We start from the raw sequence: 25,208 nt of genomic DNA, 5'->3' as shown, positions 1-25,208 counted from the left end.
ATGAAGAGAAATGATACTTTTTTTTTTTTTTTTTGCTTCCTTTCCCTGGAAAAAAATCGTATTTATACTTGCATCAGTTTGATATTACAGACTGCGATGAAGGCAATAAACTCTGTCCTGAAGATTTGAGTCAACTCTATTCCTGGAGATAAAAAGGTGGGTAAACTGGGTTAAAGTGGGTTTACCCTCCACTACATGTTTGCACAGAACTCAAAAACTGACTGTTCTTGCGTCGGTCTTGTCCCACTTGCTATGACCCCCCACCCCACCCCCACCCCCCCTCCCCACCCGCCTCTGCAAACAGCGCTGTCACTGGCGTATCCAGCTTTGAGGGAATCGACATGACAGCAGCTCCTGCATGTTAATACCACCGCCGTGCGTTTTAGAGGTCACAGATTAAAAAAAAAAAAAAAAAAAGCGACAGAGAGACAGAGGATGAAGAACAAAGTGGGGAAAGGAGTGGGAAGAAGAAACAGAAGAGCGGAGGAGTGGAGGATGTTCTCTATGGTCCCTCTGTCCTCTGTTCCCTCCCGTCACCGGGGAGAGGTGAGGGGGCTGGTTGTCATGACGGCTGTTGTCATGGTAGCTGGGCTGGGTAATAAACAGGAGCAGAGATGTCCGTCCGTCCAATGCAGTGACGCTGCCGTGGCAACCGCTGACAGGATGCAAGGAGTGTGTGGCTGTTGTTATGGGAAAAGAGTCTAATTTTGGTGAACTTCAGTCACAGGGATACATGGTTCTGTACAGGATGAGCACTTTCTACCACACTTGGGCGAATGAAACCCTTTCAAAAAAAACCACTAGATAAACTCAAAAATGCCTGGTTGTCAAGTTAAAAACAGGTTTAGTTGCTGAAAAGTTGACATTTTGGGGATGTGAGGTTTTCATTGGAAAGCAGTCATGCTTGTGGGAGGATGCAGACATTTTAACGTCCAAAAGAAAACACACACTGTCCTGATCAACCCTCCAACAGCATGACTTCAACACTTCAAAAAGCCTGACATGGGCAAAACATCAAATAATCCGTTCAACAGCACAGTTAATGTAATGTATCCTTTTAATGAACTCTCTATTTCCTCTTAATTACAGGTATAGAAAAATGAGATGGCAACCAATACAAACCTCCATGCACAATAGAAACAAAAAACTGTTTAGCCACTTTAATAGTGGAATTATTTGGTTAAAATGAACATAAAAAACACCTATACAAAATAAGATAAGTCACTTAACTAAAATGTCGACTCCTCAAACCGATCTGAACCTGAAAGATCTCAACAGCCGACTCTGGAGGGGATTTCTATCTGCTTATGGCAGTGTGGTGAACAAAGACCCACTTCAAGCCGCCCCTCCTCTCCTCTGTCCAATATCTGATCTTATCCTGGCCCAGCCAACACGGCTCCAGCTCTTCCAGCTCTTCTACTTCATTAGTCAGTCCACCTCTCTGTTTTCCCTCAGCTGCTAGTCCCTTGGTTGCCACCGTTGGTCTTTGGTTCTGATGATCCATCTTGATCACCGTTCTTCAAGTCCAACTCTCCCTCGTTTTCTGCGGCTCCTTGAGACTCCTCCTCCTTCTCTGCCTCGATTTCCTCCTCCTCCCCTCCTTCCTTGCCTTCCTTTTCTGCATCCCTCCTTCCTTGGCCCTGCCCTTGTTTGTCCCTGAAGACCTCCACGCCCAGCATTCGGAGGTAATGGAACCTCTCATTGCGAGGGACGAAGGCTCGGATGGACGTCTTTCCCCTCCAGCCACACAGCTCGATGGGACACTGGGGCTCCGCTGGGTTGCTGACGGACAGAAGGCGATTAGGGCGAAAACATCAGAAATAGCCAAAAACCAGGTCATCACTTTCAAAAAATGATGTCGAGGCACAAACGCTTACAATATCAAACACTTACTTTGGGTTTGGCTGGTACCTTAACACGATGCTGCCCATTCCTGTGGAGATACAGAGGATCAATAATTGGAAACCAGTGTGGGATAATTCCAACACTCTTGAAAACAGGCTGCCGCAAAGCCTGTTGTGATGCGTCTATCCATCTATTAAGGACTGTTTTGGCGTGTAATGTCTCCAACAGGACAAAAATCTCTGTCCAGCAAGCCTTTTTCAAGATAATTTTAGTCTCCTCTTCAGCACTGGTTTACAATTCCTTTCCTTTATTCCTGACAGAGATTTACTTTTCTGAGGGCAGCCATGTTGAAAGGGCAGACGTCATGCTTTTTGAAAAAAGTAAATAAAATAAAATAAAATAAACATACAAATGGCATTTTGAGTTTGGGGAGCTTACCCATTTTCTTGGCCTGAGCATGAGCACTGTCCTCCAGTTTGCTGAGGAAGGGGTTCTCTTGGGTCAGCAGCACCTTGATGTCCTCCACACTCACCGTGATCATCCTGGAGCGAATGTATGGGTTGAGAGTGTAGATACCCTGGAGGGATCAAAGAAACGGCATTTGTGTCTGTGTACGGTTGTTCAACATAATAACCTAAGCACAGATTCTCAGGTCCATGGTGTAATGCTGATAATGTACAGAGCAAATTAATTAGCAATTTATTTGAATATGAACGCAGCTCTGTGGCTCCCTGGTTAATCTTCTGCTTTAACCTTTGCTATGGAGAACACACTGACGTCTGCAGAAACATGTTACATCAAAGCTAAAACATTCACAGAGGCGCTGCTCATACAGATCTGTTATGAAATGCCAAGTTATGTATTGTCTTATAATGAGAAAAGATTTAGCTGGAAATATGGGCATGCATTACTCAGTGAGTTGTTAGATCATTCATTATGATGGATTTCATTTACATCTTGAAACTGAAACAATAATTTTTCCCTTATATTAAAGTGACAGTCAATGCTAAAACAACATTTGATCAATAAAACATCTTGACCTTAAATCTGCAGGTCACAATTTTTAACAACCAAGGTCCAAGTAAAAAGCATGGAATCCAGGTTTTGGGTGAACAGTAACTGTACTCTTCAGCGGGGCAGAGATGGGTGGTTATTATAAATTTCATTCAAAAGTCATGAAAATTAAACACTATAGGGTTACCATGCACTTTAACTAGATAATGCTCTACAAAGAGAACGTGAGTTTCACCACATCACAGAGAATTTTCACAGCGCTGAAGTAGACGGGTGAAGTGCTTCAATGTTGACTCAATGGCTTAAAGAAATAGTACACCCAAAGATGAATATTTACTCATTATCTACTCGCCCTTATGTCGGTTTAAACAATACGGTTTGCTAGTGCAGCTCCATGACGACCTTCTCCAAAACAACTGCAGTGAACTGTAAACGGCAATTTCTTCCAAAAAGGGTAAAGTGAAAAAAAAAATCTTTAGAATTCCAAAAAGAGGAGGAAATGTGTCCTTTTTGGAGCGCTAACTAAACCCCCCCTATTTGCTCCAGCTGTTGTGGAGAAGGCTCCTACAGAACTACATTAGCAAACTGTGTGCGCAATGTCGACATAAAAACTTCACCAGTGTTTCAACTGAAATGAGAATGAGTAAATATTGACATCATTTTAATTTTTGGGTCAACAACCACACTGACTTTGCTTCCCGTTACCAGGGTGATGTGGTAAAAATACACTGGCTGCATGTGTTTGTGTGTTACCTCCTGAGCCAGTCTAAAGGCACAGCCAAACTCCTCTCCATCGCTGTTGCGAGACCACACTTTCACCCCCGTGTTGATGACCTGAGGAACACAAACACACCAGAAAAACAAGCTGACATATGGCTTTGTACATAAACAATACAGCAGTGCCAATCTCCCTTCACTTTGATAGTATTGTTTAACATCTCTGAGGAAAACAACACAGGGCTGTACGTTAGGAGAATTTATATTAACAGAAAATCAAAGAGGGAAAAATTGAATTAGTGGTAGTCCCTGATTTTGTAATTACGTATGTTCACCAAACTTTTGACTTTTTTTGCTGAAGGCATGTACATAGTTTTAAACAAATGTGGATAAACAAAGTGCAGCCCATCTCGTGTGGCCCAGCTGGGATGGGGGACAACTGTCAACAATGATTTGCACAGTAAAATCCAGCTACTCTTTGATAAACATTATATGCATGCAAATTTATGTCAAAGTAAAGGAAGTGTAGTGTCGCAATGGCAAACACTGATTTTAAATTCTTTTGTATTATGATATGACAGCACACTGATAGACATTCAAATCTTCACTTTCTGAAGAATAATCGCAATCAAAATCTCATTTCAGCACCACCTTTTCAAACACATGCAGTGTGTGTGCGTGTGCGTGTGTGTGTGTGTGTGTGTGTGTGTGTGTGTGTGTGAGAGAGAGAGATTCTCTTTGTGAAACTTGGCAAGAGGGAGGTAAGCAAAGGCAGTGTTTTTGAATGACCGCATCCAACAGCCCTGATTGTGTGGAAATGGCCAGAGTGAGGATCGTGTTTGGAGAAACATGTAATTCGTTGCGGTTGAGACGGACAATGATTGGAAAACAAACATCAGGCACTAGAAGGGGATGAACAAAGGGATAGAGGCAGACAGACACACTCACATAAACACACACACAGCCACCTGTGCAGGTGCTTCAGAGAGGAGGACTAGGGGGATTTGGGGAAGGAGAGGGTCCCATCTGTTAGGCTGCTTCCCTCTGATGGGATGGAGCATGTATACACACACACACCTACTTACATAATGACTACTGGCATAGCAACACATGAATTTGCTAGAGCTAGACAAAGCAATCTATCAGGGACAATGTGGGCCTTTTTTGCAGTGATAGTGCAAATCTCTGAAGATGGAAAGGTCGGTCTGTCTTAGGTCATGTGATCCGAGGCTTGAAGTTTGGTTTCACTTTAAGCTTGAAGAAGTCTTTACAGTGGAAGTTTAATCAGTGTCTCCCTAGTGTGGCAGCCCACCACAGCAAGATCAATTTTTCAATTTCATCAAATTAAATGCAGCCTATTTCTGTCGGGATGCACCTTCAATATCAAAGTGACAACGTGGTTGCAGACAAAGCGAGAGATTCACATGGACACAGTGCCGCCTGTTGTGTTCCCATAGCATTTCTGTAGTTCAGTCTGAATAGCAAAACATTCAATGCTGCGGCTGAATGGGGAGAAAAATCCACGGGAAACCCTACCTCAGTCAATAGCATAAGAGTACAAGCATGGTAGAGCTGCTATAGTAACATAGTAGATAAATAGTGGTTAAACCATGATATACGCATAGTGTCAAAAACACACAGCACTCTGCCGTGTGTTGGAAGACATTTGTTTTCATCTGCACAGCTGCATTTAGTTTACTCCATGTTAAAATGACTGCTGTGAGGAGGCTCTATTAATACTTGAATATTATGATAGCGAATATCGGTGCAAACTATGAGCGATCTGCAGCTTCAATCCAAAAATATCAGTCTCCACATCGGTAAGAGCTTGGCACACGTGAACACCAACTCATATGCAGGCATACACACCTTCAAGCGTTCACTGTTGTTGAGCAGCACGTTGCGGAGCTCTTTGGACACCATGTACAAGTGTCTCTTTTTGCCCTCGTGGGTCCTGGTCAGAACATTGAACTTGGGGAAGTCAGGAGACAGATCATAGAAAGTCCTAGAGATACAAAAATAAAAACAAAAAGCACCGTTTAGCAATGGAAAAAACACTCAGTGATCGTTTTCCGTTCTTGTCCTCGTACACACAAAGAAACTTACTGTATGGGCGAGAAAACGGGGTCGTCTTCGGAGAGAAACACAAAGGGGTCTTCTTTAAAACCAAACAGCCTCATCTTCTTAGAAGGAGGAGGCCTTGGAAACAGAGAGGAGGGTTACCATCAGTGACTGTGTTTAGATAAACACAGGAAACCAGATTATTTTGAGTAACCAAGTTAAGGCAGGAATTACTCAAAGACTAATAGGTTTCTCATTTAACCGCCACTATTCCCTGAACTGTTCCCCTGCTGAGGCGCCAGAACCATCTGGAATAAGACACTGGACAACCAGTGTCTTATTCAGGGCTCCCAATCTTAAGGAAATAATTTTACAAGATTTTCCAAGGACTTCTATTCATGTTTTGCTGTTGGCGAAAAGAAGGTCATCTTAGAAAGATTCAAACTGGACAAAGTGGCCAAATAGCTCAAAACTGCGTGAAACTCATGTCTCAAATAACACGCTGCCAACATGTGTTTACACTGGACAACATGTTTAAGTGTAAAAAATGAGGCCGCTAACAACAGGCTAACAGTTTGATCAACATGGTGTTTGTGTGAAATCAACACATTTGTGCACTGTTGTTTTGCCTTCCAAACATGTGGCACCGCACTCCAACAGCTGGGTATCAACAGGCATTGAAACAGGGTGTCAGCAGCTCAAACTGTGCAATGTGAACTCGGGAGAACAGCTGACAATTTAATGTTAGCCAAACTTGATAATTGGCTGATTTCATGAGTATTTTCATTACATTTAATATGTTTTTGGATTTTCCATGTGTTTTCCATTACTGTAAAACTGGTCTGGTTTTCAGGAGGCGTGAGAACCATATTGGTGTGTCAGTTTCTAGAGGGCTGGACAGTGTTTTTGTTTTTTTTGTTTTTTTTCTTTACAACACTGTTGTTGGACTAAAAAGTGAAGCAGGTTGCGGCAGATGTGTTTTCATTTCCTTATATTTTCAGCAGCGGAAATGCGGACATAAAATTACTGTCCATCAATGACCATGTCAAACAGACGGAGAAGTGAGCACGTGACACACAAAAAGGTGCATGAGTAAGGGTTTACACGGCCCAGTGGTCATTCTCTCCAGCAGAAACCTACCTGTGTTAACTGCTTTTCTCTTAAGCCCTTAACCCAATTATGGAAACCTGGTCCCTCATTACACAGCGGTTTAGAAGGGAAATTACCTTAATATTGGATTCATTATGGCAAAAATCAAGCTATTACTCCCTGCAAAAGTAGTGTTATTTGTTTATTGATTACACCCTGAGAGAATAAATTATTTATAATGCTTTTCTATTAAAAGCCCACAAATTATGACTGTCGTCTCATACTTTATAAATAAATGAGGACAAGTTGGTTGCTTCTCATATGAATGATCAGAGAAACCAATCTGTGTTGATGTCCAGTGTTTATATCTTTCTTTCTGTTCAAGAAGAATCAAAATAGGAGGGATATTTCCATCTGAAGAAAGTAAATTTCTCATTTCTCATCCTGGCTCATCCAGAATAACCATGGATTATGAGTGCATTAATTGAGGGCACAGATATAATCAGCTTACTGAAAAGACACCTTTATAACATTCAGAGGAGGCTGATGTCTGAAATAATATATTTGTTGACTGGTGTAATGTGACATTACTGAAACTGAAATGTGTTACACTGCTCGCTATGGAGACACCATTATTACTGTAATGTCTTACTAAGCAAATGCATTTGCACACAACACTTGTTAGTGCACACACATATCCACTCACACAGTTGTACTTGCTCTGTTTACCCACTGGTCCAACGTGACTCACCCACACACTCCATCTTGCTTAGCAGGCGTCTCCTGGGCCTGGGAGGCTCCTTTGGGTGTCTTGTCTCCAGCACCCTCCCCCTCCGCTTTCCCCCCCTCCACCTCCTCCACAGTGGTCTCAGCAAGGCGGGGGGTTTCTGTGGGAGTCGCGGCCGCTGGAGAGTCTCCTGTCTGGGCCGCTGAGCTGGAGGAGACGTCCTTCCTCAGCTGGAGGTGACGGGGGAGGGAGTGGGAGGAACAGAGGGAGGAGATAAGGAGGAGGTCCCAGCTGTGGTTATTAATGCTGAACAGGTGAGCAATCAACAGTCTAAACCCATGGCAAGTCTGTAAGTGTGTGTGTGTGTGAGAGAAAGTACCTTGGGGTATCTTTTGTTCCAAGGCATGGGAGCTTTCTTCACCAGGACGGCCACAAAAAACCCTCCGGTGTTCTGGTGATGTGGCAGAATCCTCATACTGACAATTAAAAAACAACACACACACACACACACGCACACACACACACACACACACCTGTAAATTAAATGCTTTTATGGTGCCACCTTTTGTCAGGATAAGCAGGGATTTCTTTTCTCAGTATTCAAAAAAATCCTAATACAACAGCGCCATCTGCTGGCCGGCTTCAACTCTGACCAGGAGGACAAGCAGTGCAGAAATGACATCATCCTTCCTTTTGTGTGTGTGTGTGTGTGTGTGTGTGTGTGTGTGTGTGTGTGTGTGTGTGTGTGTGTGTGTGTGTTTTGACATTCATGCAGATAATGTGTGTGCTGCACCAAAAAGAATACTGAATCAAAGAGAATACATTTCTACATGGACACAGTTTAGGACGAGGGTTCAGGGTTGATATTAAATATTTTAACTGGGATGAGATTTATTTTAGAGTTTGGCTTACCATTTGGTATGGGGAGGTCAGGGTATGAAAAGTCAATTAAGGATCAAAATTGTAGTGATACAACTTGTGTGCATGCATGTATACATACCATCTCTCCAGATGCAGGCTGGCCAGTTTCTGGGGGTCTTTTGGCGGGAACATGGTGGGGCGGATCTGTGTGTGACGGCTGGTGGGGACCTCAGACCAGTCTGAGTACCACTGGCCCTCCTTGGTCATCAGCTACAGCAACAAAAATGCTGTTAAGGTGTGATCCAAACAGACTAACGCTCAGTCAGGGTTCCCACTTCCCACCCCCGCCCTGATATAAAATTCCATGTGTTCCTTACTGTCCACAACTAAGGTGGAGCACTTCTACAAACCCCTCAGAGCAGTTGGGTGCAGGGTGGTGTGTAATAACCACTGAGTGCAAAGAGCTGCGGTACCTTCCAGGAAGTGACCCCAGGCATCCACTTGAGTCCTGGCAGATCAGCAGAGCCGTCGGCCAGCTCCAACGCTCCTGGTGGTGCGGAGTGGATAGAAGTTACAACTTGGCAGGAAAGGATTCAGTGGGTGTACTTTTGATTTTGGTATATTTATTGTGTCAAAAGTGGAAGAAATGTTGGTGTAAACTCAAGAAAACAATGGGTGGCTGTGGGTGTGTGTGTAAAAATATTATTACATTTGAATAACACTGAAGTAGAATCAAAACTGGAGTGTATTGGGGAGAAAAACATAGCACTTTCAGTTTTTTTGGTCAAAAAATGCCAAATACTCTGCATTGGTGACAGTCAAAATACTACAACTTTATTAAAGTAAAAACTAAAACTAGTAAACATACGTCGGAAAACTCAGTGGAACTAAACTAAAACTGAACTCTGATTTCAAAAAGAAAAGCCAAATAAAGTCTAACACAAATCGCAGAAGTTTCAGATCCCTGCTGTGTGTCTGTGTGAGTGTGTGTTACCCTCGCTCTTCTCCAGCAGGGCTGCTATGACAGCTTCGTCCTCTATAGGGTTGAGTGAACAGGTGGAATACACCATCCTCCCTCCCACAGCCAGCTGTTCAACACCGCGCACTGCGATCCGCAGCTGGAGCCTGGCAAACACACACACATTATACACAACCTGTACGACTGCCAGTTTTTTTTTTTTTTTTAATTAGCACCAAAAGCACACACTGCATTCCCTCGCCGCACAGTCAATTTGGTTTATCACACGAGTGCATGAATTACTGCGTTACTGCATATGCAACAGCAAACACAAGCGCAGTGGTGCTGCTCACCCGTGGAGGTGCAGGCTGTTGCTGGTTGTCCATTTCTTCCACACGTCTATGTTCTTCCTCATGGTGCCATCTCCGCTGCAGGAACACGGAGCAGACCGCACCAGTCAAACACACACACACACCCATACCCATACCCCGTCTGGCCCGAGGCGCTGAAACCACCAGAGATTGTGATGCTTCTCGCCGGGCAAAAATGTCTGCGAAGCACGCTGGATTTTAGCTGACTGCCTCTCTCAGTCTTCATTACTGCGTTTCCTCCCCCTCCTCCTCTGTTGTGCTTGGCAGGGGCTCCTGGCTTCAGCGCTTCAGCCAGCCAGACTCAGTCAGCATTTGCAAACTAATGTAATTCTGCTGTGGCCACCAAGTGAGTCTAGCTTTACAGTAAGTGGAGATACACTTTTGTAACTGCACGTGTGCTGTAGTAATGTTTTTCCTCTCAAACGAGAACTGGCCTGCCAGCAGTCTCTGTCTACAGGTTTCAGAAAGCATAATGTACGACCGTTTTGGATCCTTTTAAGACTACCTGGAATTGGTTTGAAAATCAATTTATAATCTAAGAAATATATAATAAATAAACAGAATAAGGAAAGGGATAGCAAGAAACTAGTTGCTAAGGAACAGAAAGACACAGTGCATTTGGTAAATCAGATCCAAAACATATTGCATTACTGACCATGTTCCACAATGATCTACAAAGACACATGTAGCACACATACACCTGTCACTGACTGCATGGTAAAACCAATGATAAAAAGCATCCCAACAAAATAAATTTCAAATTATGGTGTCACTATGCGCTGTCATTTTGACTTGTATTCCTGTAAGCTTGGCTGCAACATACTTGAAATAACTCAAATGTTTCAAGTGAGAGTTCATTTGAAAAAACTGATATTTCTGATTGTATTGATATGTATTAACTATATTTTTTCTAGATAATATCAATAAAAAAAAAACACTTTGCAGCTAATGCATGGGCAAGATTGGCTTTTGCAACACTATTTTAGATTTTGGATTGAGAAAGTAAATTATGTGAACCTCTGCATCAGTTAGTTGATTTGGGGTGTTTTTGCAGGAGCGGCATCTGTTTTTGAAAAGCAACGCTTCAGGCATTAGATTAAGAACTTTGAGTGAAAGCGTGAGGTGTGAAGTTGCATTGACATTACAGATACTAAAGGCACTAGTGCTAGCATTTCCTAACATCTTCTAGTAGCCTATAATAACTGCATTTACAGCATTTAAATATTTTAAGGCCTTAAGGTTATATCATTTATTGAAGACTTTGTAAAGAGATGGGGATATCCCTCATACAACAGACAGGATTGTTTGCAGGATATCCAGGGTTGTTTGTCTTGCTAGTTTCAAACCACACTAAATCCCTCTCCCACCCACACACAGAGTATTACCTATAAGCCATGTTTTCCTTCTTTATCCATTTACTCTTTCAAATGTCAAACCCTAACCCCCCTGAAGCATCACAATGCCTTTCAATGGTACCTATATGAGCCTGATGTATAAAATAAAGCCAGTTCATCCCTTTTCTGACCTGCAGGGCACGTCACAGAGGATGCGGTCGTAGAAGAGGATGTCCTTCTTGCCGTCTGAGTCGACATGCAGTGTGGGGATGCAGGAGGCATCATGGTTGACCACCATGATGCAGGGGCTGTTGAGCCGCTTGGCCTGGTGCACCAGCAGGTAGCAGCGCTTGTTGTCAACATCGTTGGCAATCACAAAGCCCTCTGGAGAGTGAAGGGAGGCCGAGGGATGGGAATTAGCAGCAGGCAAATCCACGTGGTGGCAGAGACTGCTCTGTAGTGCCAAAGTTACTGTGCAAGTCTAACACTGGCATTGGCTCATATTCACAGATGTGACCATTGTTTATAAATTATGACTAATCCATGCCCAACTGTGAAGTCACCAGAGCATCTTCTCCAGTTTTAAAGGTGTATCGTTTCTCACCTGGAAATGGCACATCCATGTCAGCATGGAGCATCTCAATCAGCTGAGCTGTCTTTGATCCCGGAGCAGCACACATATCCAGAATCTACACACAAACACATGCAAGCCAACGCTTGGATAATCAGTCATAAATTTATTCAGCGTGCAGCTTTTGAGCCACTGGAATAGAGTTTTCCTTAACACAACACAAAGCACAAAAATACAGAAAACCACATTAGGTGTCGAGAGGCCTGTTTTTCTTACCTTATGGTGAGGCTCAATCTTCAGCAGGAGAGGAGGGATCATGCTGACAGCTTCCTGTCGACTGATGTTACCCTGTAAGAAGAATTTTTATTTTTTCAGCTTTCTCATTTGGGTGAGCATCATTTCATTTCAGGCATTCATACAATACTGCCTACTGCTACTATCCCTGCTGTTGGTAAGAGAGTTGTTTCACAGGAACAATTGCTCAAGACACTGACAGTCGTTGCACAGGGAGGAGAAAGCACGTCTGCCAAGTCAATACTCCAATAAACAAAAGCTCGTTTCACAAGCTAGTTTCTTTAACAATCAGACAACCTCCATTAAGACACTGTTAAGCAAAGCATGGCTGAGTGGAGGATCAGGGTTTCTGATCTCTTTTACACTGACCTCCTGCTAACATCCCGGACTTGAGCTCAGTGTAAACTGGTTAGATGTGACAAAACAGGATATGCTCTACATGCTACACACGCAATCCTAACCTCAGTGTACCTTTAACCTATACAATATAATAAATTACCTATAAGTCACAAAATCTTTTGGATTGGACTCTGACTTGAGATCATAATTTAGCTAAAGCGAGAAGCTGCCATTGCTGCAGGTCGAAGAAAACGATACATTTCAGTCAGACTGGAAGACTGTCACACCAGTTAACCTGGAGATGACATAAGCAGTCTGGGACTTCTGCCAATGGCTTAAAAAACCTATGAAACAGACTTGACTGGTGTAAAGGTGGTATTCATTAATTTATGTTTGGCAACTCACCGACTCTGTCTCGCTGACCAGGAACTGGTGGAATTTCTCCAGCAGGGGAGATTTCCTGATGATCTTCCTGCTCATGTTGGTGTGCCAGGCCAGCTCGTCAGGATACCTGGACAAGATGGACATACACTATATGGACAAAAGTACTGGGACACACCTCTTATGCACTGAATTAAGATATTTCATTCAGTCCCACTGCCACAGGTGTATAAAATCAAGCAGCCAGCCATGCAGTCTGCCTTTACAAACATTTGTGAAAGAATGGGTCATTCTAAAGAGCTCACTGAATTCCAGTGTGGTGCTGTAACAGTAATGTAATAGGATGCCACTGCTGCAACAAGTCAGTTTGTGAAATTTCCTCCTTCCTAGATATTCCACCATCAGCTGTAAGTGGGATTATTGCAAAGTGGAAGTGTTGAGGAACCAAGTAACTCAGCCTGGAAGCAGCAGACCACCTAAACTTACAGAGCGGGGTCGCCGGGCGCTAAGGTGCATAGTTTGTAAAAGTGGCCAACGCTCTGCTGACTCAATATCTGCAGAGCTCCAAACCTCCTCTGGCATTAACATCAGCACATAAACTGTGCACCAGGAGCTTCATGGCATGGGTTTCCATGGCCGAGCAGCCGCATGCAAGCCTCACATCACCAAGCACAACGCCAAGTGTCAGATGGAGCGGTGTAAAGGACGCCGCCACTGGACTCAATTCTCTGCTTCCAACTTTATGGGAACAGTTTGGGGAAGGCCCTTGTCTCTTCCAGCATGACTGAGCCCCAGTGCACAAAACAAGCTTCATAAAGGCGTGGCTGGCTGAGTTTGGTGTGGAAGAACTTGACCGGCCCACACAGAGCCCTGACCTCAACCCCATCCAACATCTTTGGGATCAACTAGAACGTCCAACATCAGTGTCTGAGCTCACAAATGCTCTTCTGGATGAACGGGCAAAGATTCCCACAAACACACTCCAAAATCTTGTAGAAAGCCTTCCCAGAAGAGAGGAAGCTGTTCTAGCTGCGAAGGGGGCCCAACTCCTTATTCATGCCCATTGATTTAGAATGGGATGTCTAAAAGCTCCTGTAGGTGGAATATGGAGGTGGTCCAATACTTTTATCCATATAGTGTAGCTCATGCAGGGTTTGTGGTTTTACTCTGTTAAAAGGTCGAATCAGTGATTCTGGAGAAAAATTGCTATTTTAAATCAAGAGCCAGTTTACCGTCCCTCTCACTCACACTGCCCCTTACCCCATCCCCCCTCCTGTGCATGAGCACGAATGCCACCTGTTGATTGGCTGGGACAGTTTTGTGTGGCCCATTCCAACTGAACCACTGTGTTTCCCATTTACAGAGCCCGAGCTGTGTACAAACACAGGATTTTTTTAGTGCACACACAGAATGGACAGATAGTGGACCATGAGGAGATATTTGCTTAATTTCTTGATTTCAAATATCAACAATCTTTCCCCAGAATTGCTGATGTGAAGTGTTTAAATGTGACTGTGTACGCTGCCTTTGGCAAACCATGTGATGTTACCAGCTCAGAGCCTGCGGAGCCTCTATCTTCTGGCCATCAATCACCACCTCCTGAATCTCCTTGAAGTATTTATCCTTCAGACAGTGGAGGATCTCCTTGGCATGGCTGGAACAAGACATTAGGTGAGAAACAATCGTCATGACATGCCATCCAGTGCGGGAGATAACTGCTCTACAATGATCAATCAAGTAAAACAGACAAGCCTGCTGCTGAGCATTCACACAAACTTGGCAAGTTGTGTGTCTGAGTGAAAATTGGAGGGTTAAAACCAAAAATCAAAAACTACTGAAGCACAACAAGCCAAACAGGTTATAAAAAAAAAAAAAAAAAAAAAAGAGAGAGATCTTATTGAAATCTACACAGCTTTTGGGATCACTTGGGTGCCACATTTTCCAGTGGCTCCTAATGGTTCAGAAAAGCTTCTACCATGAACATACATTTAGCAATAAACATAAGCTTAACACTGTGTCCATAGAAGAGGAAACAGCACAAACCGAGGTGATATATCCTCTCACCTCTTGTATCCAGTGATGCGGATGGTTGCCGGCAGTGGCTCCCTCATGGCTTCCATAAACTGGTCAAACTCTCCGTCAGGCACCAGGCCCAGCTCCTTGTAGTAGTGCTCAAACAGCTTGTTTTCTTTGATAATGTCATCATAGCCTGCTCCCCAGCCCTACAACACAGGCACAGGGGTCAATGTATGTAATATACACCAAGTAATTTATTACTGACTCATCACATGCACACAACTGGGACTGTAGCTGGGAAATTTACATGCAAAAACCTGGTGATTTACAGTTGCCTTACTTCCAGACAAGAACAAAAACCAAGCAAACAATGATTTAAGAACTGCTGTGAAATGTTACAGTCAAATCTGGCATACCGACAACCCACCAAGCACCACTTATTTAAAGAACAACTCAAACTGCTTGCTGCTGGCCGCCATGGTGGCATGGTGGAAGAGGACTATGGGAATAAGTTTCTAAAAGTGGAAGACTGATTAAAAGAAGTGCTACTTAGGATGTTTGCTGAATTTAACAGCAGCCAGTAGAGATCACCTGTTTGTTGCTTCATTCCAAATAACCTCTACAAGCAAAGTAACAGTAAAAAGACAGATTTTTCAATGGAGTCTGGCCTGAAAATGTCTGGCATGGACACAGTCACACACATTTGTCCCCTGACCATTCACACATGTGCGGACAGCTGAGTTAGCTACCAGCAGAGCTCCATTAATAAAAAGCTGCTAAACAATGTCAGCGTGACTGTGACCCTCTAAAAGATTAGCCAAGGTAACGTTAGAGGAAGAAACACCACTGAGGCTGTCCAGATGTGTTCGTGGTCACTTCAGGAAGCTAGCGTTAGCAGGAGTTGACTCACAGCGTTGTCCCTGCTGTCTCTGGCGGCCGGCTGGTTCCTCTGCCTCTGCCTGCTCCGCTTGCCCATGTCGGTGCAGCAGACGACCCTGGAAAACAGCCTGCGGAGCAACGTGCTGAGAGGAGTGTGAAAGGACAGAGGCAACACGGCTAAAGTGTGAGAGCAATGAGCCGCTGTGTGTCCAACGAAACGTGTTGCCTCCTGCCTCTGACGCGCATGTGAGTCAGGACCCGCCGGAGTGGCCACGGAACTGCCTGAACTAAACTTCCCCGTGGTGAACCTTTGCATTCAAAACGTGACGCAGAACTGATAAAAAACGTTTCTTTCAGCACAATCTGCATGGTGTGTGTAAACATTTGTGTGTGTAAAGGCTTACAATGGTTAACATTTTAAAACCCCTGTCCTAAAGCCTTAGTGACCTGTAGCGCCAACTTGCGCCTGTTTTTGGAAATGCTTACGTCAAGGATTTTTGAGAATTTAGCAAATATGTCACTAGCAGTATTTCTGATTATCTTAAACCATCTTGTAAAAAAATGTCTTTGGATTGCTTGAATATTAGAAAAGTAGAGAAACAGATATACCGAAATTCATTATTTTTATGATTTGATGACAAATTTCATATTCATGGTGAACATATACCAGTAAAAACGAATTCTTAAAACTTAACATAATGATATTCTACTTTACATAAAAACCGCTCACTTTTTTTTTTTACTATGAAAACATTAGACTATTGAGTTCATATATTTCATTAAGTTTTCATGCAAATGATCTGCCCCAAGCCTATACAATTATTTATTCATTCCGATTTATTGCTTGCTTATATTTAAGAAATTTCAATAAATATATATTAGCAGGTTAACTGGTCGATTTTGTGGAATAAAGAGAACATATAGGTTACATATGTCTTTCTGTTCAGTTAAAATCTAAACTGTAATTTATATCATGAGGTAAACATTTTTTTTTAATCTTTATCGAAAATACATTGTTGAAGACAAACAGGAGTATGAATTAAAAATAAATAAATAAATAAATAAATAAAAATTCCAATGAAAAATAGCATTGAGAAAAATAGGCTCCATTAATACAAAATCACCAGAGAATAAGAATACAATACATCAGATATTCCCCTTTATAGAGTTCACAGTACAGACTGACAGTTTAATTTTTATTATTATTAAATTTTTAGTGTTTATAAGTTTGATAGTCTTTATATATTCTTTAAATTCACAGGGGGGAAAATGGGGGGCAAGCTTGGCATTTCTGCAGTTATGCATATGGAATTTATCACACACAATCAATAAATTTACCATGAAATCAATGTTGGATTTATCATGTTTAAAATGACATTCAAACTTAACATTATGACAAGTTTTACCCAATATATAGGTCTATTCTTTCCTCCGGATCCAATAAGTAGATGAATACTGCCTCTGAATAAAAAAAAAAAAAAAAAAAAAAAAAGCGTTACTGCTGCAGGTAAAAACAGGTGAAACATTAAATAACGGTTAAATAAAACGGAGCATTCTGATTGGCTCCTCGGGCGGCATGCGCCACCTCTGCGGGGCTGTGATTGGCCGGAGCAGACTCGTTTGGAGACTCGTGAGCGTGAACGGAAGCTTCCATATGTTGAATGCATGTCAGCGGTGACAGAGGGTAGTGTTACCAAACATGATCAAGTAACAGTTTCCTGACAGGCCGCCGCACCGTCTCCTTACACACAGCTACGAGTTCATTTTTTTCCACATTTACATCGTTTCTGCTTTGTAAGTGCTAACTTCTCCTGCTTGCTAACCGCGTCTCGATTTAAAATACGCCGGTGGTGATGGACGAGCTGCTCTCCAGACTCTTCTCCTCGGAGGAAGAGGAGTCCCATATGTTGGACTGCATGGCTCACTTCATGGTCTTCATGGCGGCCTGCACCCTCGTCACCCTGCTCTTTGAAAACGTCCCGTACGGTCGATATGCATCCAGCAAATATGGGTTCGCAGTCAATGTCAAATTTGCCTGGTTTATTCAGGAGCTGCCTGCTTTCCTGGTGCCGCTGGCTCTGCTGTTGTGGACATCCTCGTCCAAAACCTCCCTGCTGCCCAACCAGCTCCTACTGGCAATGTACTTCTGCCACTACACTCAGAGGTGGGTGACTGAATGGAAAATATATGGCACAAGGTTTCATCCCCACTGTGCATAGCATGTAAAAGATGGCCAATTATTCAATGCACTGAAATGAGTACTAACAGAGATGTAAAATGTATGCCAGATTGAATTCCTTAACATATAGGCCTATTTACATATTAAATATAGGAACCCTTGCTATGCATGCCAAGACAATTTGCCTCTGTAACCATTACCATGTGGACAGATAGTACCAGCACTACATAGATTGATGAACTGATAGATGTACTTTCTCATCCCTAATTGGAAAATTCTTGTGTTCCAGCTGCAGGTTGTCCAGACTTTGCACAGGGATCATTCCATGTCAGATCATCAGAATTTTCATACATGTGTCACCATGACTTCAGGAATTTCTAAACAAAAAATCTCACATCTGCTAGAGCTATATCTGAAACTGTTTCCTAATATCAGCTATTTTTGACCCAAATTGATTTTTTATATGAGTTTTTAATGTGAGGTACTGTCAAATGAGTTTGGTCAGTTTTAGTTGAAGACTTGCATTTTGGCGCACTTTCAATGTGCTGTAAGTTTATTAATTTTCATCCTAGAGTAATGAAACTTCATATATTTACTAAATGTACTAGATGTAACCCTAGATGTAACCTTGTCACATATCTTGGTTCTGAGAGAGTGGTCCTATTAAGGCACAGCCTGAAAAAAAATCAACGTTTGGTCCTCAGTAGCTCCAAAGGCTCATATTTTAGACAGAAGGCAACAACAAAATCTGATTTAGCACCTTTCATTTAGTAATTATGTGAAGTTTCATTACTCTAGGATCAAAATAAATAAATTTACAGCACACTGAAGGTGTGCCAAAATGCAAATCAACATATACAATGCATGTCAAACAAAGTCAGCATTTGTAAGACAGTGCCCCACTTTGAAAATTTTCCAAAAATTTTTGTCCATAGTGGGTGAAATTTGAAGAGTGTTCATAAAACATGTTTTTCTAACTGTGGGGTCAATGTCATTGAAATCTGAGTCCCCACAGTGACACCCATTTGATGATCTGACATGGAATGACCCACAGGAACAATAGTAGACTACACAAGATATACCTCTCATCACTAGAAGAGAAGAATATACATCTCTAGAAACAATATTAAACCCAAGTAACAAAATAAATAAAGTGTATTAATGCAACAACTACTAGGCAAAAGTGGAAAAAACTATGCATACCCTATAAGAGTAATAAAAAATAACATTCCTGTAGAATATCTATCAACCCTTATATAGTGATACTAAAGTTGTCATTAAACAGGTTTTGATTTATTATTATTATTATTATGTTTTTTTTTTTTTTTTTTTACATGACTGAGGTGTGGTGACCCTCTTTCTCTGTTGCAGATCCCTAATTTATCCGTTTTTAATCCGAGGGGGTAAATCGACACCGTTTGCTTCGTTTGCCCTAGCCTTTGTCTTCTGCGTCTATAATGGCTACATGCAGGTCAGGTACCTGAGCCATTATGCTGAGTACCCTGCAGATTGGGTTACACACCCCTGCTTCATCGCAGGTAGGTGGCAGGTGTGGGTAGCCTTCTCTCTCCTCCTCAGAGTCAGAAACACAGTTGGCCAAGTACAGTAGTGAATGTCAAAGTACAGGAGGTTGTCTTGGTGACTGTCACGACTGCAGATGTCATCCATCCATATCATGTCTGCTCTGCTCTGAAAGCAGCCAGTCAAACACGTCTTTCTGTATGGCCTCAAGGCTATATTGTTCACCCAAACAGTTTGAGCTCTCCAGGGTGAGAAGAGGAATTCTGAATTCCCAGATGCTGAATGTATATAAAAAGATCATATCACTTTGTGCATTCTTTCATCTGTTTGAGCGTGTGAGAAGTGTGTGTGAAGGAGTTCAAGCCACAGCAACAGACACAGAGGGGTGACTGAATGCTTCAACACTTAAAGCAGCTTTTTGTTGGTTGATTTCCAGGGTCTGGGCTGTGGTTGGTCGGTTGGCTGGTAAATGTCCACTCTGACCACATCCTGAGGAACTTGAGGAATCCAGGAGAGACTGGTTACAAAATTCCCAGAGGTAAGACGTCTGCCCTGTGAAATGAGAGTTCCCGGAGCGGCTGCTCTCTCTCACTACAGTGAACATGTCTTATCTTCTTATTGCATCTCACCTTTAATTCAACAAGGATGTCTTTGGGCATGTGTGTACATGACTCATGATGTGTGTGTGTGTGTGTGTGTGTGTGTGTGCATTTTAGCTGACAGAGAGAGAATTCCCTAAACCACTGTGTATTTACTTTATCATATTCGACATTAGGCCCAGCCAATGATGGAACATGTACATTATATATCTTTATGTCATATGTCTGATGCCATACTCATCAGATTTGCACAGTAAATAAACCATCCAACCTGCTCATTGCAAAAACTGTCAATCATAACAAGTCAGTTGGTGTCATATTTAGTTTAAATGTCATTGTTTTCTAAGGTAAGTGAAAAATTCTAATTTTTCACTTACCTTAATTTTACCTTAATTAATTTTACCGGTTTCCAGTTCAGTGTCAGTTGTTTAAAGACTTTTGTTTCCAGTTTCCTGAGACAAGGCAAAATAAGGCAGATCACTCCTTTTTACATGAAGAAAATGATATTTGATTCTAGGAAATTCTTGAAACAAGTCAATTTGCACTGGAAAGAAATGAAATTGTCTCACCCCATTAAGCAGTTATTTTTCACTTGTTTTTAAATGCTAGTGTCAATGACTTATGATTGATTTTTTTTTTTTCTTACAGTGGAGGGCCTTTACTATGTGAGAATGCATGTGTATTCTATGAGATGTGACAAGACAGGGGGGTTGGGTAAAGGAGGTATGGGCCCATCACTAAATTTCTCTTGACAAATAGCTCTGGGGGAGGGGACTTATTGAGAAAAGCAACATAAAATCTGCAGTGCTGCTTTTTCATGGTCACATAAATTGTAAATTCAAACCATAGATTACCAGATGAATCAGTAGTCATAGAAAATTGACAAAGAGAACTGCTCGGCTGGCCAACACAACAGTCACGACAAGAGCACCTTGAGCCTTAAGTGACCTTGTGCTGAACCTGTTGAAACAATCCACCCAGAGGCTTCACAGAAATAAAGTGGAGCAGGCGAGGCCAGGGAAAGCTGTGAGCTGTGTTGCTCCAAATGAACTTCCAGGCACGTCTGGAATCCCCCCAGCCAAGAATCTGACATTTTCACGTAGAGCTTAGCAGCAGTAGCGTACACATGGCCTGCAGTCAAACAGGGAATGTTGAGCAGCCATCTATGGTCAGTGTGGAGCTAACCATGTTTATGCCCTTTGATGCCGTGGCAGTGATTTATCTATGACTTCACCACTTTGGTTTTAGCAGCCGTGTAGACTGGAGGTTGCATTCAAAAAGCTGAAATGTCCAGACTCATTCAGCCAAGTGATGGATGCTAGACAGCGGGTATCCATCAAACAGCTGTTACCTTCCAGAGTGAAATACTGGGATTGTTCTTCCTCTGGTTAACAAATGAAAGAAGTATACCTGCCCAAATTTATGTGCCTTCCACCCGCAGGCGGCGTGTTTGAATACGTGTCTGGAGCCAACTTCTTTGGAGAGATAACAGAGTGGGCAGGCTTCGCTCTGGCTGGCCACTCTGTCCACAGTGCAGCCTTCGCCATCTTTACCCTGGTCGTCCTCACAAGCAGGGCTGTGGCCCACCACAAGTAAGAATAACACCAACGCGCACACACACACACATACACACACACACACACAGTTAGCGGTTTTGCATTGAGTATATTGCACACTTTGAACAAAATGCTCGTAATGACAGAGTACAACTCCTCTTTTCCCTCTCTCTGCAGGTGGTACCTTGCCAAGTTCGATGATTACCCTAAATCTAGGAAGGCTTTGATACCCTTTGTGTTCTAAAAACACTACAGGTACTGGAAGTTAAAAGTTACTGTTTGCCTCTGAACAGTTCAGTTTCCTCACTGCTGCACTACGCAGTGACACAAATACCCACTCCACAGATGTTTACAGTAGCTGCGAGGAACAGTGTGATAATCTCAAGAGAAACCTTACCTCAGTCACATTCTCTCCCCGATTTAGAAAAGCTCTCATGTCAAAGGAACTTCGAAAATACAAAATCTGATCTAAAACAGATTGAACGACAGGTTGAACACTTGTTTAAGTGTTTCATCTCAACTGAGAGCGAGCAACAGTTGAAAGCTATAATCTTAATGAGATTTTTTATTGTTGCCATTACATTGGTGATTATTTCCACAATGGACCAAATAGCCTTACTTCCCTCATCCATGGACTGAATGTAACCATCTGCAGGTCGGGCTTCGTTTAACAGTCCTGCAGAGGAAATATGATAGCGAATGGAGCGTGCCTCACAAGTAATACATTGGATTTATGTGGTTCTGCGCCGGCAATAAACAGCTCTTTACATTTTAAAAGCCTCCACCGATCTGAGTACTGTCCCATATGGAAGTTGGGATTTGAATGCAGAGCGATTGTTTAAGTTTCCATTCCTCCTCAGGGATCATCTGATCCAGAACGCTGTGGCAGATCTGCCTGTTTTGTGTTCATTCAAATGAAATAAATAAGGCGGGGCCACTGAATAAACTCTGGCCTACTTTTTGTTCTGGGTATCATTAGAATGACTTTTACTTGAAAAGAAAGGTGTGGTCATTTGAAAAATGAAGAAATGGTATTAAGTATTTTTTCTTCGCACAGTTTCTACGCATGCTTTGTAACCCATAGTCACCCCCAGTTCCTTGTGGAAAGAGTGGGGGGACACCACTGTAAAAAGAAACAAACCTTCACTGGCCAATCCTGGGTACCAAGCTGCACGGAAAGGGAAATCAAATAGAGCTCGAGCATGGCTCTCAATAACTCATTCATGCCTGAAATGAGAAGAATGGACTGTTGCCCTAACACATCACTCCTGTCAGGCTTTCCAGGGACAAACACAGACAATCAGAGAGAGTGCTGGTGAAGAAATGAAAGGGGAAAAGTCTGTGTGTGTCTGTGTGTGTGTGTGTGTGTGTGTGTCTGTGTGTGTCTCTGTGTGTATATGTATAGAGGAGATTGTGGGAGTATGCGGGAGGTAGCGATACTTAAAATGAAGAATGGAGAGATAAGACGGCAAGTTTAAAGAGTGGCACAGCAGATAAAACTAGATTCAGAGGGGCAGTATAGATGAGAAAAGGCTGCAATAAATATCAGTCTTAATAAATGTTTAAGTCTAGTATTGACGTTTTACAATATACTTTGTTTTTCTCAAATCGGTAAAAGAATCTGCCAGTGGTGCAAGATCATTCACTTGCTTTCAAAGTCTCAGGATTTGTAATGAATTAAACATTATTTTCATAATAGTGAAGAGTTCTACCTTACTCTGCCTGCTTTCTTAGGACTTGTTTCTGGGGGAAAAAATCTGCATTGGCAACAAGTGTAAATATCCCACCTCACTTGAGGAATTTTTCACATTATAAAAGGAAAAATTTTGATTAGGAAAACAAGACTGAATCACTTGTTAATAATGGATTGTACTTTTATTTTTGCAGTGTAGCCAGGGGTTTTGTGGTAGAGCTCCCCACAGAGTACTTTGCAGGGCTGGTTACTATCTCCTAAACTCTCACACCACCTCTCCTACTTTTTCCACTTGTTCCCATCCCCACAGGAAGGTGTTTTCTAACAGGAACCATGAGAAAAATCAGATCATTTTTATCAATAAATAACTGAATTGCTGTGTATGTGAGTGTGTGATGAGAAATGAAGGTCGTGGGTTGCTGAAGGCTATGCAGAGTTACATCCTTCATGTTAGAGCCCCTTACCACCCACCCACCCCTCTCTTAGGCTCCCTCCTCTTTACATCATCTTTATCCATGCCCCTTGAAATTGCACCATTGCATTATACGAGCACAAGTCAGTACAGTCTACGATACTATTCATTTCCAGGCAGAGACCACACAAGGAAGCGAGACTGACCCACAGGCCTATGTATTACTGGCATTATATTAATTTGTTGTTAGGTGATATAACCCTGTAAATGTAATAATGTGGGTTAGATTTCTGAAACATGCAGCAACAACGTCTCCTTCATTACCATTCAAGCTGCATGCAGCCTCAGACAGCTCCACCGCTTTCTAAATATCATCCTCTTTTTGTTTTACGCCCGCGAGCATGCCTTGTCTCTTCTTTCACTTCAGTATGTTAGCTCTCTCTGTGTTGATATACATGTGTGAGTGTGTGTGTGTGTGTGTGTGTGTGTGTGTGTGTGTGTGTGTGTGTGTGTTTCAAAGGCATCTGTCAGCTATGGTCCAGTCATCACCAATGTGGTAATCCCACAAAAGCTGACAATGAGGCAAAGCAGCCCTGAAAGCCCACCCCTTCCTCTCCAACACACACTCACACAGTCTGAGCATTTGGCCTGAGGAGAGGCTGTAAAATGTAAGATTATGATCCAAGCCTTAATGCCACATAGAGGAGTAACCTATTGAGTCTGTGAAGCTAGTGTGGGTCACTCTAATGCCCTTGTTTCATCCTGGCAGAGAGAGAGAGAGAGAGGAGCTTTTATTTCTACAGGCGTACAGTGGGAGGGAACAGCTGTGTGTATGCCTAAGTGTTTTACAGAGAGTCAGAGAGTGAGAGTGCTCTATCCTAGCTGACACACAGCTTGCTCTGGGGGGTTTTCCTTGACTCTGTCACATGCTGCACGTGAGTAAGGGGGGGTGGGGGTGGACATTATGCAAGAAACTCTCCCTCTCTCTTTCTCTTTCTCTCTCCCTCTCTGTTTTTCTTTTACATGCATACACATTGCAGGAGGTGCCGATTCTGCTGCCGTAGCCCCGGCTCCAGCTTGCCTCCGCTCCATCACAGAGCTTAATGGGCTGGAAGATGGCCGTTACCAGGGCCTGATTGCATACACTGTCTGCAATGATCAACACCTCCTGCTGTGCATGGCAAACTGCCCTCCCCCCTATCTTTAATGAGCGTCTCGATTGAGGAACAGCAGTGCAAATATGAAATAATAAACAAGGGTGAAAATGGGGGAGGGGGCTCCATCTACTCTAATATGACTACACGCAAAAAAGTCAACTTGCCACAATGTGGAGGGGGAATGAGAGTGTATCCAGGCATTTCAAGGGGGTAGAGGTTGTGATTATAGCCCCTGGCAACATTCTGAGATGCCAGCTGACTACACCATGTGGCCTCTATGTAGTGTCTCGTTTTTTAGTAATAAATATGGAATTATATTCTGTTAAAATGATTTTGTTGCTGAATTTTCTTTGTGCAAATAATTCATGTAATAATCCATGTAGTAGCCTGAAAGAGGGCATCTTAAATGTTTTTATGTCATTGCCCTTCTGAGTGGATACGCAGGAGGCCACAGACTGCCACACTTAATAGAATTTTGTCTCAGGCACTCACATCTTAACTTGTGTTTCTGGATAAGATGTGGCATTGAACTGGGTAACTGTTTATACTGTAGGCGGAGAGAATAAAAATGCTGACCAAATCAGTCATTCCTGTAATATTCTTGAATGATTGTACTTTTAAATAAAGTAGTAGT

At 42.6% G+C, this 25,208-nt stretch overlaps 2 protein-coding genes across 3 annotated transcripts; one reads left to right on the top strand and one right to left on the bottom strand.

Moving 5' to 3' along the window:
• Positions 1 to 1,039: 1,039 nt before the first annotated feature.
• Positions 1,040 to 15,773, bottom strand: nsun2 (NOP2/Sun RNA methyltransferase 2). The gene is made up of 19 exons (XM_030064148.1): positions 15,489 to 15,773; positions 14,627 to 14,784; positions 14,112 to 14,216; positions 12,587 to 12,692; positions 11,825 to 11,896; positions 11,582 to 11,666; positions 11,169 to 11,361; positions 9,626 to 9,700; positions 9,309 to 9,439; positions 8,788 to 8,861; positions 8,454 to 8,584; positions 7,833 to 7,929; positions 7,478 to 7,683; positions 5,683 to 5,775; positions 5,446 to 5,581; positions 3,613 to 3,693; positions 2,284 to 2,422; positions 1,894 to 1,933; positions 1,040 to 1,782 (listed from the first exon to the last, which is right to left on the bottom strand). Exons 1-19 carry the CDS (start codon positions 15,771 to 15,773, stop codon positions 1,452 to 1,454), a joined length of 2,538 nt encoding a protein of 845 aa, XP_029920008.1. The 3' UTR covers positions 1,040 to 1,451.
• Positions 15,774 to 17,098: 1,325 nt separating this feature from the next.
• srd5a1 (steroid-5-alpha-reductase, alpha polypeptide 1 (3-oxo-5 alpha-steroid delta 4-dehydrogenase alpha 1)) lies at positions 17,099 to 25,157 on the top strand. Of its 2 annotated transcripts, XM_030064244.1 has the most exons (6): positions 17,099 to 17,621; positions 19,008 to 19,174; positions 19,594 to 19,695; positions 21,198 to 21,348; positions 21,490 to 21,567; positions 24,458 to 25,157. In XM_030064244.1, exons 1-5 carry the CDS (start codon positions 17,311 to 17,313, stop codon positions 21,554 to 21,556), a joined length of 798 nt encoding a protein of 265 aa, XP_029920104.1. In that variant the 5' UTR covers positions 17,099 to 17,310; the 3' UTR covers positions 21,557 to 21,567; positions 24,458 to 25,157. The 2 variants fall into 2 exon arrangements, with proteins under 2 accessions (XP_029920104.1, XP_029920103.1); XM_030064243.1 differs by having other exon boundaries at positions 21,490 to 25,157.
• The last annotated feature ends 51 nt before the right edge of the window (positions 25,158 to 25,208 follow it).

The sequence above is a fragment of the Myripristis murdjan genome, chromosome 11, assembly GCF_902150065.1.
Source record: "Myripristis murdjan chromosome 11, fMyrMur1.1, whole genome shotgun sequence".
NCBI classification, from domain to species: domain Eukaryota; kingdom Metazoa; phylum Chordata; class Actinopteri; order Holocentriformes; family Holocentridae; genus Myripristis; species Myripristis murdjan.
This window is presented reverse-complemented; position numbering and strand designations above follow the sequence as displayed.